Here is a 16501-nt window from a genome sequence, read left to right on the forward strand (position 1 = left end):
AGCGGCCATCTGCCATCCAGAGTCAGACTGTGGCGTGTGTGTGTGTCTGTGTGTGTGTGTGTGTTAGGGAGACAAAAGCAGGCTAAGCCCTCTGCAGTCTGTCTGCTTGACCTCGGCTAGACAGCGCTGATGGGCGACAGCGTGCTCCAGGGACATGATTCGCCAAACAATGACACACACACAGGTCTGGAGAGGGGGATGGAGAGAGGGATGCGGACAGAGAGGAAGGCTGGATGGTTGGCACACGAGCACAAAAGAAAGCAAGGACTGCACCACTACCCCCTGTGTGCTAGCGTTAAAGTCTCTCTTTATAGCGCTCTCTTTGGCTCTTACACGCACCTACATGTGTTTAATGTACGTATCTGCGTGTGTATCTGCGTGTGTACATGTGTGTATCTGTGTGTGTATCTGTGTGTGTGTCTGTGTGTGTGTGCTTATTTCTTGATGAATCCTGACTTAACGCTGCTCATGTTTATGCATGTAGCATGTTTACTAATGTAACAGCAGTCTGGCTTCATGTCTGAAAGCGGATCATTAACATGCGGCTGTGAAACAACGAGCACATACATATTCACTCAAATCTGCATAGCGTTAACCTTTAACCTTCGACCCCCAGGACAGGAGCGAGATATATCTGCACTAACACTATCCATCCACCTGGTTACGCATCCATCCATCCATCCATCCATTCTTCTAACTGTCCATCCTTCCATCCATACACCCATCCATTTATCCATCCTTACTCTCCACTCATTAATGCATTCATCCATTCAGTTACCCACTTGTCCGTCCGTCCGTCCATCCATCCACCCACTCATTCATACACACACATAATTAACCCATTTATCTGTTCATCTATATATCCATCCATTCTGTTTCCCATCCGTCCATCCATCCATCCATCCATCCATCTATCTCTTGGAGCAGACCTTGCCTTCTTACTCATAAACAAGTGTTAGTTTTATCACATGGTCAGTTTGTCTCTTGTAGTACTGAGTGATGAGGGCCTCCAGGGGGCTCTACCACTGTGTGTGTGTGTCATGCGGTCAGTTTCTCTTGTAGCAATGAGAGATGAGGGTCTCCCTTGGGCTCCACTTGTGTGTGTATGCGTGTGTTTGTGTGTGTGTGTATGCGTGGGGGTCATGCGGTGAGTTTCTGGATGGTTCTGTTGTAGTACTGCGTGGTGAGGGCCTCCAGAGGGCTCCACTGATGAGCGTGCAGCTCGATGACCTCCATGAGCAGTGAGCGCGTGAGCGGAGACTCGGATGGACTCAGCATCTTATCCCTCACTGCGGCTAACAGCTCCATCATCATCTCCGGCAACTGCTCCTCCAACAGCCGCCCGGCGCTCTGCAGCTGATACACACACACACACACACACACACACACACACACAGTGTAGAGAGTCATTAGGCCTAACTATAGGGAGACAAAGACAGAAAGTACAGCAGAAGAGTGGGAAAGTAACATACATGGCAGAAAAAGAAGGAAAGAAGGAGAGAGAGAAACTAAAAATATGAAAGAAATAACAGAAAAGAGAAAAAGAAATAAGAAAGACAAAATGGATGAAAGGTAGATAGGAAAGAAAGAAAGAAAGAAAGAAAATCATTTGATAAGAAAGCTAAGAGGATGAAAGGAGAGAGAGAGAAACTTTTTCTGCAAAAAAAAGAAAAAACGAGAGTGAGGAGTGAGAGAGACAGGGAGCAAGTGTGCTAGAGAGAGATAAAAGAAAAAGGGAATGGGGATCAGAATGAATAGAAAGGGAAAGGATGGGGTGAAAGGTCAGAGGTCACGCCTGCATGACGGATAAGAGTGAGCACTGGGGCTGAGAGGGATAGACTGGGGGGGAGAGAGAGAGAGAGAGAGAGAAGCTAGATGAACAAGGGTCAGATGTCAGCACCACAGGAGGAAAAGAAAGCGAGCGTCAGTAACAGACGCCTGTCTAAGAGAAAGACAGAGAGCAGCAGATGTTGGTCTACAAGTGAGAGATAGAAGAGCGAGAGAGGGAGAGAGAGAGAGTGAGAGAGAGGGATAGAGAAAGAAAGAGTACAAGAGAGAAAGAGAGAAAGCTCTAGCCTCCTGTTAGCCAGACTGTCTGTCTCCTTCTGATCCAGTTTACTGGCTTTCTTTCTCCTGTGAGAAGGAGGGATGTGAAGACGCTCCTCTGTCTGGAGCCACACACACTACACTCACCCACACGCTAATGGCTCATCCTTATTGTCTTCTTTTGGGTGTGTATCAGTGTGTGTGTGTGTGTGTGTGTGTGTGTGTGTGTGTGTGTGTGAGTGAGTGAAAGTGCAGATCTACAGTTATATAATGGCTAATTTGGAGATTAACCTTTGATAATGCGTATCTGGATGGATTTATCACCGCTAGCATGAGATACAGTATCATGAACATATTCGCATGAGGAATAGAACACTTAAGGGTGTGCTTTTATAGGCAAATAATCAACGACATGGTGGTGTGATGCGTCCCTGCACGAAGCAGAGTTCTGTCATCCCAAGAAATTAATTATTTTCCAATAATAATTTGCCAATAAGAACGACGTGTCACACTTTTTACGTTGTGGAACATCCACAAAAGTTATTTCCTAACAGCGATAAAGAGGCGTCTCTTCCTCCTTTATCCAGATAGGAATAAGACAAGAATGCTGTTTTGTCATGTTACTAAGAAACTTAAAGCTCAAAGTCTGCCATTTTTTGAAGACATTCTGTTGGTGTCGCTGTTAATAAAAAAAAAAATGTGTTTAATTGCTTTATACCAAAGCACTGCTGATTCTCAATCCTATGCAAGAACGACTTTCTGTGAACTGTTTGTTTAGTATTTGTTGAAGGAGTCTCCAGTGTCAGCGCTTTGAAACAGTCAGAGGTAAAACTGTAACTTTTCCAGCACAGGAAAATCTTCAGGACAGAGGATTTTACGCTTTGCAGTTTCTCAGAACTAACTTGTTTTATGGATGTTGCACAAGTTATTGTAACTATAAACGGACAAAAACTACATGCTTTAATAATTATTTAATAATGAACAAACTAAATATTTGAAAACTGCTACGATATAAAGGAATAAAACACTTCGTGTCATCCCATTTTTGGAAAATTATCAACGTCAGTGTGATAAGGTCCCTGGTGGTCTAGCAGCTAAGGATCCGGTGCTCTCACCGCCACAGCTCGGGTTCGAATCCCAGTCACTGGGAGTGTACTCTCAGTGCCGGTCCCAAGCCCGGATAAAATGGGAGGGTTGCGTCAGGAAGCGTGTCCAGCGGAAAACCTGTGCCAAATCAAACATGCAGACCAATGATCCGCTGTGGCGACCCCTAACGGGAGCAGCTGACAAAACATCATCAACAACTTCAGTGTGATAACATGATCTCCGCTTCATCAGACCAACCCAGCACTGATTATTTTCCTGTAACAGCACTCACCCAAGTGTTTCTTCTTTAACAGAGAGAGGGAATACATGCCAAGCATATACTGTTAACGATAGTTGCCATGGTTACATTCTATATTCAATCAGATACAGTAAATACAAGTAGGTTACGCTTTCGGTCTAGCTAGCTAACGGCTAAAACAATCGAATCCTTCAAGCATTCGGAATGTGTCCCAGACTGTGAGGTAAAAATTAAAGTAATTAAAGAAAAAAACCCTCATTTAGCCAAGACCATCCTGTTCTTTTTTTTCTGCATATAAACAAACAGTGCACGTCGTAGGCTTGTCATTACTCTCACATATTTACAAAGAGACGGCTAAATTAGATGCTGCGGCATAGAGCCCGGGGTTTGGTGCTCTAAATGAGGAGTTTTTGCGAGACGTCACCTCATGCGGGCTAATTACTGCTATTCCACCCGGTTATAACGCAGCTAAGCGCAGGCTGCACAGGGCCGCTCCTCTCGCTCACACGCCTGATTACGCAGCCCAGAGACCTGCGTTTTCGGTCCTCGCACAGACCTAATTATACTGTGAGAGGTAATTAGGTGTAATTCTGGAGTCTGCTGGAGATCACGGTAAGCTCAACACACCAACGTGCATGATCTAGGCTCAAATCTGTGTAGAAACGTCGACTGCGCTGACGTGAGCTCCAACAGTCATCATTTATACTCAGTTGTTATTTTTCTAAAAAAAAAATTTCATTATATATATATGTATATAAAATATCGTATATCTGATAAAGGATGGGTGAGGTGGCAAAAATATGTCACAAAATGTTTAGTCAGTTTGTCCATTTTCTTGCTTCCACTTGTTGAGAGAGAGAGGGGGAGAGAGAGAGAGAGAGAGAGAGAGAGAGAGAAGGAGAGGCTGGTGAGGGAACGGTGTTTATCGCTGCTATAAAGAAAGTGATAACAGGAAATAACTTGTCACGCAGATGTTCCCCCACATTAAATTGACGTATCATTTGTTAATAAATTTAACATCGTAATCATTGGCAAATCGCTACGGTATAAGCGGAATATCACACTTCATATGGTGCTGCTATACAAAAATAATTTGGGGTGGACGCTTTGTGTTGCGCTGTATCACACCACCCCGGCGTGGATTGTTTTCGCATAACCGCGCAATCTGGAGTGTGTAATTCCGTACTTAAAGTGCTAGCTCGTTACTACGTGCTATGACAACAGTAGCCTGTGGACTCATCCAAGACAATGAAGTATTAATTCTGTTATTTTATTGCATATAAAATCCTAAGATTGGTGTGTGTGGGTGTGTGTGTTTATAAAAATATAAATTATCACAAGATCAGTATGTTATATATACTGCTCATGTATGTGGCTACTTTGAGATTTCACTGCTGGAATTTTCTCTCTCTCTCTCTCTCTCTCTCTCTCTCTCATTTTTTATATCCCTCTCTCATTCTTTCTCCCTCTCTCTTTCTTATTATCTCTCTCTCACGCTACACATCCCTCGTCTCGCTCTTCTTCTTATTATGCATCTCACTTCTTTTTTCCATCTACGGTTATTGATGAATCTATTGTTCCATGTCCACAGTTCCTCTGTTCTGCTTTCTGAATGTGTGCGTGTGTGTGTGTGTGTGTGTGTGTGTGTTTCTCACTAGACCCCTCTCCCCACAAGTATTAGCACTGATCCTGCCCCTGCAGCCTCAAACGCTTCTTCCTCTCACACAGAAAAACAGTTTTATTATTATCATTTTTTTTGTATTCTCTGAACTCGCTCACCTCCATCGAGCAGCAGAGCACGGCGTCTTCCTTCACCTCCGCTGACTCCAGCAACTGAAAAACACACAACACAACGCAACGGGAAGAGAAAGGTTTAGAGAAGTAATAAACATGACTCGAGAAACACTTCAGAGAGAGAGAGAGAGAGAGAGGGAGAGAGAGGGAGAGAGAGAGAGAGAGACCTCAGGTGACCTCTTCTCTCATACTCAGCTTTAAGTACACTACACTATGCACACACAAACACACACACAGCTCTTCCTGTAGAACATGATGCTGACTGTAGGACTTATCCTACATCGAGTCCAAACAACGAATAATACATTTATGTTTTCATAATTATCAAAATAAAAAGTAAATTCCCAAAATGATACTCCATTCAATTTTATTTATATTTTATTAAAATATCTTGTTTATTTATTATTTTAAGTTCACATTTGGGTTATTTTCTATTTTAAAAGGTTCTGTACATTTTGTACATATATTAATAATCCTATACAGCTAATAATATTTTGTTGTGATTCCCAAAATAAAAAAAGTACATTTCCAAAATGATGCATGTTGTTTCGCTTGAAATTATATTTTGTTTGAAAATCATATTCACTGTTATACACACAAAATATTAATAGAAAATAGCACAATTTAGAAATTAATATTATTATAATAAATAAAATTAACTAAACTTTTTTAAATTAAAAATAAACAAACTGATTTACAATTAAGTAAAAGGAAAGACCAGCAGGCAAAATACACAAAATATAAATCAATAAATATATTTGTATATCAATGCAAAGTAATTAATTTAAAAAAATACAGGCAAAATTAATAAATATTTTTATTTTTTAAAGCATTTTAGCAAATTATTATTACATTTTTATTATTATTATTAAAATTTTAAGCCAATACCCAACCCAATTGCATTGTTATTCTTATCTAACACTAACCCTAACCCTATCCTTATTTATTTCTTTAAATAAAAATAAACCTTAAAGTTAAATAAAAATGCTTGAGATATTTGCGATGGCGAAAAATGGTAAAAATAAACGGTAAGGCCTGGACAGAAAGACGAGGAGGAAACTGTGCTTGAGTATTTCAGACAGACTGGGCGTGTAAGAAAGAGAAGCGAGGCTGGCCGTGCTCATACATTTCTGCTTTTTTATCTAGGAGTTAATGTACATTGACATTATTTCAAGGTTATTTTGCCCAGAATGAATATTTTATAACCTGGGCTGTACAAGAATTACTGAATTCACTTTACCCTGTGTGTGTGTGTGTGTGTGTGTGTGTGTGTGTGTGTGTATATATACACACATACACACGGTGACTAAAACCTCATGATAAACATCATACCCTTAAGACGCTAAACTGGTAAGACAACAGGACGTGGAAGCAGACAGACTGCATGAGCATCAAACGCAAGCTCCCCGCTGACAGAGAAACACAAGAAGAAGTACGAAAATCTGCTTTTTATCCCCCCATCTAGCTCTTACCGTCTACACCACACACACACACACACACACACACACACACACACACACACTCAGCTACCCACGCAGATAGACTGAATATAGACACATCTGTATATCTATATATTATTTATAGTGTTACTGCATCCTGCTGCTACATGTTCAGTTCCAAATGTTCAAATATTGGCATCCGTCAAAAGAAGAAACAATTGTTTAAAATAAAATAACAAAACAACGATTTCGATTTTGTGCTCAAACAATTGTCCTAAATCAAGTGTCTATAATCTTAACAGACATACAGATAATTTTCCTCTAACAAAAACAGTTCACACATATTTTTACAACAGTATCCATAAAATTGTTTGTATATTATTTTTAAAACTCCTCTCAGACTTTGCTCTCAAACCCATTTCCCCATTTCCTTACAGTATAAATATGAAGCATGGGGAAACCTAAAGCCCTTGGAGCTTTTGTTAAAACCGATTTTGTCATGAATTCCACCAAACACCAGGATATTTTAGCTCAGAACCTGTATACCTCTGCCAGGAGGTTAGGACTTGGATGGAAGTTAGTGACCTCAGCACTCATCAACATACTGTAGGGCTGGGCGATATGACAAAAATATCACATGGCGATACTAGAAGACATTTCTATGATGCGTCGCAATATACAGGTTTCAATCGTTTGAAAAAAATCAGCATTTCTTTAATGTGAATTTAATGATTCTTTAATGTTTTACAAAAATGAATTGAAAAAATGAACACGAACTTCTGTAAAGATTAAAAAAACAGTGCAAAAGTCTGTGAGTTTGTAACTGCTATTAAAAAACTTATTGCAATACCACAGAAAATGTGTATCATGACATAATTTATCATAATATCAATACTATATTGTCATATTCCCCACCCCTACATCAACAGCAACAAAAAGCATCGAAATCAGTAACAAACAAAATCAATGTAACACTCATTTCTGTCTCTGGAATTGAGCCCTATTTAAAGCCTGTGGCTTTAAATCAAAGAGAGCAGTTCATATGCACAAACCTAAAAAATGTAAAGCAGCTTGAAAAGAGACTCAGTGCTGTTATTTTCTACAAGGGATGCTTCACCATGTAGTAACTGCAGGTGTGCCAAAATTTTTAAGAAAAATATCACTTATTACAAGCGGCATGTGGGTAAAATATTTTTATACTTATGCAGTTAACATCAATCCAATGATATTTAATACACAGCCAAGGAAATGAACACAGCCTCAGTGCTATCATTCTCTCCAAAAGGGGCTTTGGGGTGCCAACATTTTAGAAACTGCAATACCTATGAAAAGAAAACCTACGCTTAAAACAAAACTACATAGTTACAAATAAGTTCATTTAAATATCACTTATTACATGCGTCAGGTCGGCTTGTTTTTATAAAGGGCGCCAATACTTATGGAGCTGCCCTCAATCCTATGATATTTAATAGACGGAAAAAGATCCTCTGGAACAAAACAGCAAAAGCTCGACGTGTGGTGAATTAAATTCCATGATTCATTTTTCTTGCAGAGTGAGAGAGCGAGGTGAGTAATGGTTTCCCACGAATGTGTGTGTGTGTGTGTGTGTGTGTGTGTGTGTGTGTGCGTGTGTGTGTGTGTGTGTGTGCGTAGTTGAACGGAGATGACTTTTTGTGTTTGTGTGGCGTTGGATGAATTTGGGGGTCACAGTGTGCGAGCATGTCATTTGGCTGCCCACCATCGTATTATACGAGAGCTCTTTTGCCTCAGGGTAGAGAGGGTGGCTTTGTGTGTGTGTGTGTGTGTGTGTGTGTGTGTGTAAAACAGTGAGATGACTTACAGAGTGCTGGGCAGGAAAAGCACTCGGGTACTGATACAGGCAGCTCTTTGTGAGAGCGGGGGCCTGCTGCGGCCTGGCGCTCGCCGACGATCAAAGCCGAGACGCCGAGGCCTGGACAGCGTCTCGCAAAAATGTCTGACAGCAGCGGGGAGTCGCTAAAAAGCTCCACGCAAAGCCGAGCACGCTCTTTATTTCACACCTCAATCCGACTTAGCACGAGACTCGGAAACTCAAGCACCTACGTCTGTTTGCGGTTACCACACTATAATTTCAGTGCGAATGAAATGACCGTCTGCACACTCTGGCTTCACGTTCTGAGGTAAATTTTCTCTACAAACGACGGTATCTCTACAGCAGTGGGGTTAAGTGCTAGGCTTGTACCCAAAATGAACCACTCTTACAAGCAGAGTGTAATTAGCATGACGCTAGCCAGGCTGCTGTGAGCTAGCCGGGGCTAATGATGTAGCATATTCCAGCCTTGCTAGGTATCAACGATCACACATGCAAAACAAATATTAGGAGAAGAAAAAGGAAAGAAAAGCATAGAGATATACTTTAGTAGATATGCTTTAAAGTGCAGTAATCCATGCTAATTATATGATCTGGAGTCGATCTAGTTGAGGTTTGCTTTATTCTCCTTATGCGTAAATTTACACGCTTTCAGGAGCACGTGCAGGATACGAACGTTTTTTCCGAATTTACAGGATTTTCATGAATACCAAGTTTCTTGTGTAAACGCTCATACAAACGATTTCCGCATAAATCCAGCTTGATAAATGAGGCCTGCTGTGTGTGTAAATTTGAAGTGGATATATGCACTGGAAGTATATTAACTAACAAAAGCAAAAGCGTCTGAAATCGTATTTTCCCTCATTGTACATACAGTTTTACCTCCACTGGCTGCATATGTGCTCGGAATATGAAGAACATAAAACGTACAGAACATGAAGATGGAGAGCTGTGTGGTCCCAGCTGCTAATCTTGCATGAAATTTGTGTGTGTGTGTGTGTGTGTGTGTGTGTGTGTTGGAATTCAGAGCCAAAGATCTGCAGGTCTGGTGGTCTGTGTAGTGACTGAAGTGGTCTCTCGACTACGGTCTCCAGGGAGACAGCTGCTTTATGTCCGCCTCGAGACATCCCATAATGACGTCCCGAGAGCGCGGGGCCGCGACAGCCACTGGCTCGGGTTACGCAGACACACATGGCTTTTCGTGTCACATTCTGCGAAACAAAGACCAGTACTCCTGGAACGTGGAAAGCAGGCAGACTTCCTGCTCGTTACACGCTGAACCCGATGTTCCTGAGGGACGCTAACATTAATATTCCTTTCGTTACTATGCCTACTGTAGTTCCGTCAAACTCAAAGAAACACACTGCAGGCTGAAAAACATTGAGTCCTGCATCTCAATGAACTCAAATCCAAAACAAAAAAATTGTGTTTGTTGTTCTAGGTGTACACTACTAATTTTTCAAAAGAGGTTTTTTCACTTATTTTTTTCAAATTTTCAAAAAAAAAATTCCAGGTTAAATATACACTATAGCATAGATTATATAAAGAATCCAGCACTTTGGTGTGTGCTGGTATAGGAAAATAATCAACGACAGGGTGGAGCGATGAAGCAGAGTTACTCCTACCACCACAAAGTTTATTATTTTCCAATAACAGCATGTCCTGAAATGTTTTCTTCCTTCCTTTTTTATCCGTTTATCGTTACATTCAAGGTTGTGGAATGTCCACAAAACAAGTTGTCACTTACATTATAGCAGCTGTAAACAGTCATTCCCTCACCAGCCTCTCTTTTTTTCATTCTCTCGACGGTAATAAGACCAAAATGACAGCTTGTCATGTTACAGAGAAACTGCAAACTCTTCTGTCCTGAAGATTTCCCATGGACTTGAAGTTACAGCTGTACTTCTTGATATGAAGTCTAAAACTGAGAGCAGAGTCCACGAAAACGCCAAGTTTTCTACTTCAGGTTTCAAACATGTTCTTTTGATTTGAGGGCTCTGGAGTCAAAGTGCACTCTATGGGCAAAAGTATGTGCACACCTGACCATCTCACCCATATGTGGTTCTTCCCCAGACTGTTGTCATGAAGTTGAAAGCACACAACTGTAGATCATGTGTTTGTATGCTGTGGAATTACAATTTCCCTTCACTGGAACTAAGAGGCCAAAACCTGTTCCAGCATGAAAATGCCCAAAGTGAGCTCCATGAAGACATGGTTTGAAGACAAGGTTGGAGTGGAAGAACTCGAGTGTCCTGCACAGAGCCCTGACCTCAACCCCACTGAACACCTTTGGGATGAACTGGAACACCGACTGAACCCCAGACCTCCTCACCCAACATCAGCGCCTGATCTCACTAATGCTCTTGTAGCTGAATGAACACAAATCCCCACAGCCACGCTCCAACATCTAGTGGAAAGCCTTCCCAGGAACTTATTATAACAGCAAAATGGGAATAAATCTGGAATTAGATGTTGACCAAGGACATATGGGAGTGATGGTCCACAATCTTTTGGCCATAACGTGTAAGCAGCAAGTCGACGTCTCTCATCTTTAAGAAAAAAGTGCAGACACTGGAGACTCCGTCTATAAATGTTAATTAAAAACTTCACCATGTCAACAGCTACAGTCATTTTTGCAATTAAATTTTTAAATGCATTTACATGAAGCATCCACCATACATCCATTATATAAATGTGTACAATAATATTTCGACTACTTACTGAAGCCATATAGCATTTTCATGTCTGAACTTCATTTTTATTAAAACTGCAATGATGATTAGTAAGCAATTAATTACGCAGCTCTGGTTAGTGATGTAATCGAAATGCCAACAATAGAGCCTGGTGAAATAAAAAACACGTGCAGTGAAAAAGCATACGACTTGTGCGCAGAAATAATTTCAACAACATGTTCTTCATGTTCATCTGCCCGTATCACAAGATAATTGGATTTCACTGCTTCCTTGATTGTATTTTTTGTGCCTAATTATCTATTGTGGGTGTTGTTCAATAAAAAGAAAAGAAAAACAAACCCGTCTTACATAAACCGTCAAAAAGTGTTTTTATTGATTGCCTCGCTCCTTGAGGTGGTGTTTCCACACCCACACTTCTCTGGACTCACCTGTCATGTAGCTACACATCAAGAGCACACACACACCTGTAATTAACAAACCTGTCCTGCCGCTCGCCAAGCGTGCCCACGCAAACACACACACACACGCTACACACGCTGCACACACTTTACACCTGGCTGCCAGACAAGATGCCATGTAAACACCATGTAATGTCTCTCTCTCTCTCTCACACACACACACACACACACACACACCGTTCGTCAGAACAGCCATGGAGATTTCAGAGCCAAATGTTAATCTCAGTTTAAGAGAAGTGCTTTCTGACTGTGCGTGCACACGCACACACACATACACACACACATACACACACACATACACACACACATACACAGAGTTCGTTAGAACAACCATTGAGATTTCAGAGCCAAAAGCTAATCTCAGTTTGAAAGAAGTTCTTTCTGAGTGTGCACATACACCTACACACACCTACACACACACACACACACACACACACACACACACACACACACACACACACACACACACAATACTGCATCATCAGTCCCAGAGGAGAGGAATTGTCCTTATTTATTAGAGATGTTATATAATTAGTGGAGTTAATTGAAAGGTGTTGATTAAATTTCTACCGCAGCAGCTCTGATGGTAGTTCCAGCTACTAACATTGACATGGTGAAGTTTTCTCTGAGGAGACGTTTATTTATTGGCAATTTTGGAAGGAGTCTCCAGTGTCAGCGCTTTGTAACAGTCAGTAAGTTTTCTGGACAGACTTTCCGGTTTCTCTGTGACATGACAAGCTACGATCTTCGTCTTTTTAAATTAAAGAAAATAATATAAGTTATAACAGGAACTAACTTGTTTCGATTAATTAATAAATAAACGTAATCATCAGCAAACTGCTGTGGTATAAGAGGAATAAAACTCTCCACAACGTGCTGTTATAGGAAAGTAATCAGTTGAGGGTGGTAACAGTAACTCCTCTTCACATTATGTTGATTATTTTCCTGTCACAGCATGCCATGTCATCCTTTATTCCTTACGCAACACACTCACCGAAACTACTCAGCATTGTCCTGACTATTTATAAAGACGCACACGGTCTCGGTAATGCTGCAGGTAAGATTGGATGCTCTCATGTCGGTAGTAAAACCGCAACTAAACTGTGACGATTGCAAAACGTTTCACAATTTTCAATCCTTTCCATTACAAAAGTTCTTTATTTTAAGCATGCTGCAGACACGCTGCAAAAAACGCTCTGCACTCAGCACTGCGCATTTTATTGAGTTGAAGCCTCATGCCAGAGACGTTTATGATTATTTCACAGCTTGACGCCTTCCACACGCCTTCATCCAGTTGCGCTCTTTACGTGTGTGTGCGCGCGTGTGTGTGAGAGCATGTGGGGGGGCTGTGGGATTAGATTTTACAGCTCTTCGTGCCACCGTACCCTTTGCTCTTGGATAAATCTTGCAGGGGTCTGCTGGCGTTAATGGTGCTCCCCCCCAGCGGGACGGTACTTGGCGCCTCCTGGCCTGACTGATAAAGCAGGATTGGATTGTACCAAGACTTTGATGAGGATCAGCTGCAAAAATTTCCCAACCTGCATCCTTTCTGTCTTGATCACGTCTATTAATCTGGAATATCCCACATGCTTTTTCAACATTGATGCCTGGTTGGGAGCCATTTGAATTTCAACCCACAGTCACACACGAACACTCGCGCACATATACAGGGGAGGAAAAAAAGAGGAGAAAGATTTAGAGTAAAAAAAACAGGGAGGAAACGGAAAAGCGTAGTTTTCAGGTATTGCCATACCAAGGGATCACAAATGATAAATACTTCGCCTAAACCGTAGATGTTAGCACTTCTGCAATTTTGTCCACAAATGAGATGTATTCTAGCAAGTAGGGCTGGACAATATGGATATTATGATATGTTACGTCACGATATACATTACTGAGATAATGCAGATATCGTGAAATCTTTTCATTACGTTTATTTATTTATTTTAAAAAATAACCATTACAAAATTTGATTCAAAGCAGCTGATTTGATGTTTTTAAATCTTCAAGATACAAACATTTTCACAGTGTTTATTTCTGTACAATTTTTCACATTTATTTATTGAAATGCAACACTGCTGTTTTGCTGGCAGGTTGTTAGCAAACCTGTATATCATATTTATGTATTGTGTATGTATATGATTATCATATTGCCCACCTCTACTGGCAAGTTCTTAAGGAAAATGCTTGTGTATAAATGACATCCGTGCAGTGCATCAGCCTATCAGTGCCAGAATAAGCTGAAAATAAGGTTTGGTCTTTTCAATCGCAACAGTATACTTGTGCCAAAAACATAGGTGCTGTACTGTTTTGATAAATCAAGGTTGTAGCAGTGATGGGATTCAATATCTGAACCAAAAAACCCTGAACTGAACTGAAAAAAAAAACAAAAAAAAAACTGGCATTCAGTATGTCACTTCTTCGCAAAAAGTTAATTACACGCAATTAAATGCTATTATTACTTTTGTAATGTATTTATTTAAATCTTTTTTGTTTTTAAAGATTAAAATTGTACAGTTTAGCTGACTAAAGCTGTAGTTTTTCCATCAAATACTACAGACAAAATCTAAAATTATAGCTAAATCCTAAATCCTATTTGGCAGTCAAAAAGAAACTTCCCGCTTTACACAGTGCACACCAGGAATGTCCTGTGTGAAGCATAATGAGTGGTAGTGATAATGCAATAGTAAGTGCACCTCTCGTAAGCAGGTGTAGATGGGGCACACGAGCACTCTGAACGGCTCTCCTGTGCTGCTCCGCATGGTGCTGAACACCTCACACAGGAAGGTGATGAAGCCCAGCCAACTCTCCACATCTGTCTGCTGCAGCTCCTCACGCCGCGTAAAGTCCCTCTGCAGAGAGAGAGAGAGAGAGAGAGAGAGAGAGAGAGAGCAGAAAGTAAGAAGAGTGTGATGACTGCATGTAGGGATTACAGGATGCTTGATCTCGGTGCCTCTGTATTAGCATGACTCTATATAGAACCACCGTTCCCTGTCCATTGCCACTGTGACCAGTCAAACCACAGTTCCCGCCCTAAATATCACTATAATCAATCAAACCACAGTTCCCGCCCCCTTCAATTCCTGCTCACTATTCCACTGTTACCATATCAAGTTCCTACCCACTGTTCCTAATCTATCCACAGCTGAAATCATAGTTCCTACCCATAATGCCATTGTAACCAATCAAATCATAGTTCTCACACCCACTACCATCATAACCAATCAAATCACAGTTCCCATGCCCACTACCATTGTACCCAATCAAAGCATAGTTCCCACGACAACTACCATTGTAACCAGTCAAATCATAGTTCCAACACCAATGTCACTGCAACCAATCAAATCACAGTTTCCACACCCAAGCCATTGTAACCAATCAAATCAGTTTCCATGCCCACTACCATCATAACCAATCAAAGTTCCCACACGCACTACTCCTGTAACCACTCAAACCACTCTTCCTGCCCCAAAGTCACTGCAACTAACCAATTCCTCAATGAAATAACAGCTCCCGCCCCCAATGGCTCTGAGACCAATCAAACCACAGTCCCCACCCACTATTCTGCTGTACTGAATTGAACCAGTTGCTGTGAAATATCAAACCATAGTTTCTGCCCCCAATGCCTGTAACAAATCAAAGCACATTTCTTCGCCCAAAGCCACTGTAACCAGTCAAACCACAGTTCCAGTCACTACAAACAGACACACCAATGCCTTATTTATTTATTTTCTTATTATTTAGAGAGAATTATTTTTAACTTTCTAATCTCCTTTGTCTGTCTGACAGCCTGCAAAATAGCTAAAAACGTCCTAGTCCATTTTCTCATAAGATCATTACAGGTCGTTCTCAGAAGCTCTTCTAATAGGGAGTGTTCCATGTTTAGAGCCACATCAGTGTCTCTGCTGCTTTCTGAGTGTGTCACGGGCTCGAGTTAAAGCAATCAGGATGCAGTGTGTGTAAGAATGTGTGTATCTGTACAGACTCGGCTCAAGCACACACTGACTGGAACAATTATCTGCATTCTGGGCTTATATGTGTAAGAATGAATGGAAGTGTGTGGGAGTGTGAGAGACCAAGAGGGTGAAGATAAGAGAGAGCGAGAATGTGTGTGTGTGTGCGTGCGTGTGTGTGTGAGTAATTCCTACTGAGAGCAGTAAGTGGGATCTGGCTAGAGAGAAGATGGAGGCTCTGGTGTGACACTACAGTGAGAAACAGGGCTCACACTCACTTCCCAAAAACACCAGACATTTAACACCCAAACTCCATGCCACGGAATTGGCACACCGACCCACCACAGCGACACGAGAGAGAGCGAGCGAGAGACAGAGAAGTGAGAGTGAGCGCAGGGATAAGCATTTATTTTTATTCCATTAGGGAGAAAATCCAGACCATTTCAAGCACAGATGATTTTTTTTTTAACTTTCCAGAGCTGCATTATTGAACAAAATGGCAGAATGACAACAAACAAGACATTTAGATACCAAGAGTTTCATCCTATCTTTTGCAGCAAAACAGGCACACTTTTTCTGAAATAGTGCACTATAAATTCCTGATATATTTCTTTAAGTTCTGTACTTTTCCAGACTTTCCAGGACCTGCACAAGAACCCTGTACATCTATATTTTTCTAGTTTGTCACCTCTGGCTTGTTCATTAGAATCTAAATCTACATCCAGATTTCTGTAAAGCGGTTTATGACAATGTGTGTTGTGAAAAGCGCTGTACAAATAAAAGCGAATTGAATAAAATGGAAAAAATGAAGAAAAAAAACTCTAAGAGGACACAATGTAGAAACCATGAGAAAATGGGAACAACCTCATTGCAGTGTCCTTGTAATAAAGAAGAGAGAGTACAGTGATATCAGAACACGAAGAG

At 41.0% G+C, this 16501-nt stretch overlaps 1 protein-coding gene across 2 annotated transcripts in view; it reads right to left on the minus strand.

Annotated features, from left to right (window-relative positions):
- ctif (CBP80/20-dependent translation initiation factor) overlaps positions 1-16501 on the minus strand; it is a 68299-nt gene that overhangs the window by 2466 nt on the left and 49332 nt on the right. For both annotated transcript variants that reach the window (XM_034311231.2, XM_034311230.2), the window contains 3 exons: positions 14321-14476; positions 5171-5224; positions 1-1356 (listed from right to left, as the gene is read on the minus strand). The exon at positions 1-1356 is cut by the window's left edge and continues 2466 nt beyond it. In XM_034311231.2, coding sequence (XP_034167122.2) covers positions 1141-1356; positions 5171-5224; positions 14321-14476 — 426 coding nt within the window. In that variant the 3' untranslated portion in view covers positions 1-1140. The remainder of the gene's footprint in view (positions 1357-5170; positions 5225-14320; positions 14477-16501) is intronic.

The sequence above is a fragment of the Pangasianodon hypophthalmus genome, chromosome 15, assembly GCF_027358585.1.
Source record: "Pangasianodon hypophthalmus isolate fPanHyp1 chromosome 15, fPanHyp1.pri, whole genome shotgun sequence".
NCBI lineage: Eukaryota > Metazoa > Chordata > Actinopteri > Siluriformes > Pangasiidae > Pangasianodon > Pangasianodon hypophthalmus.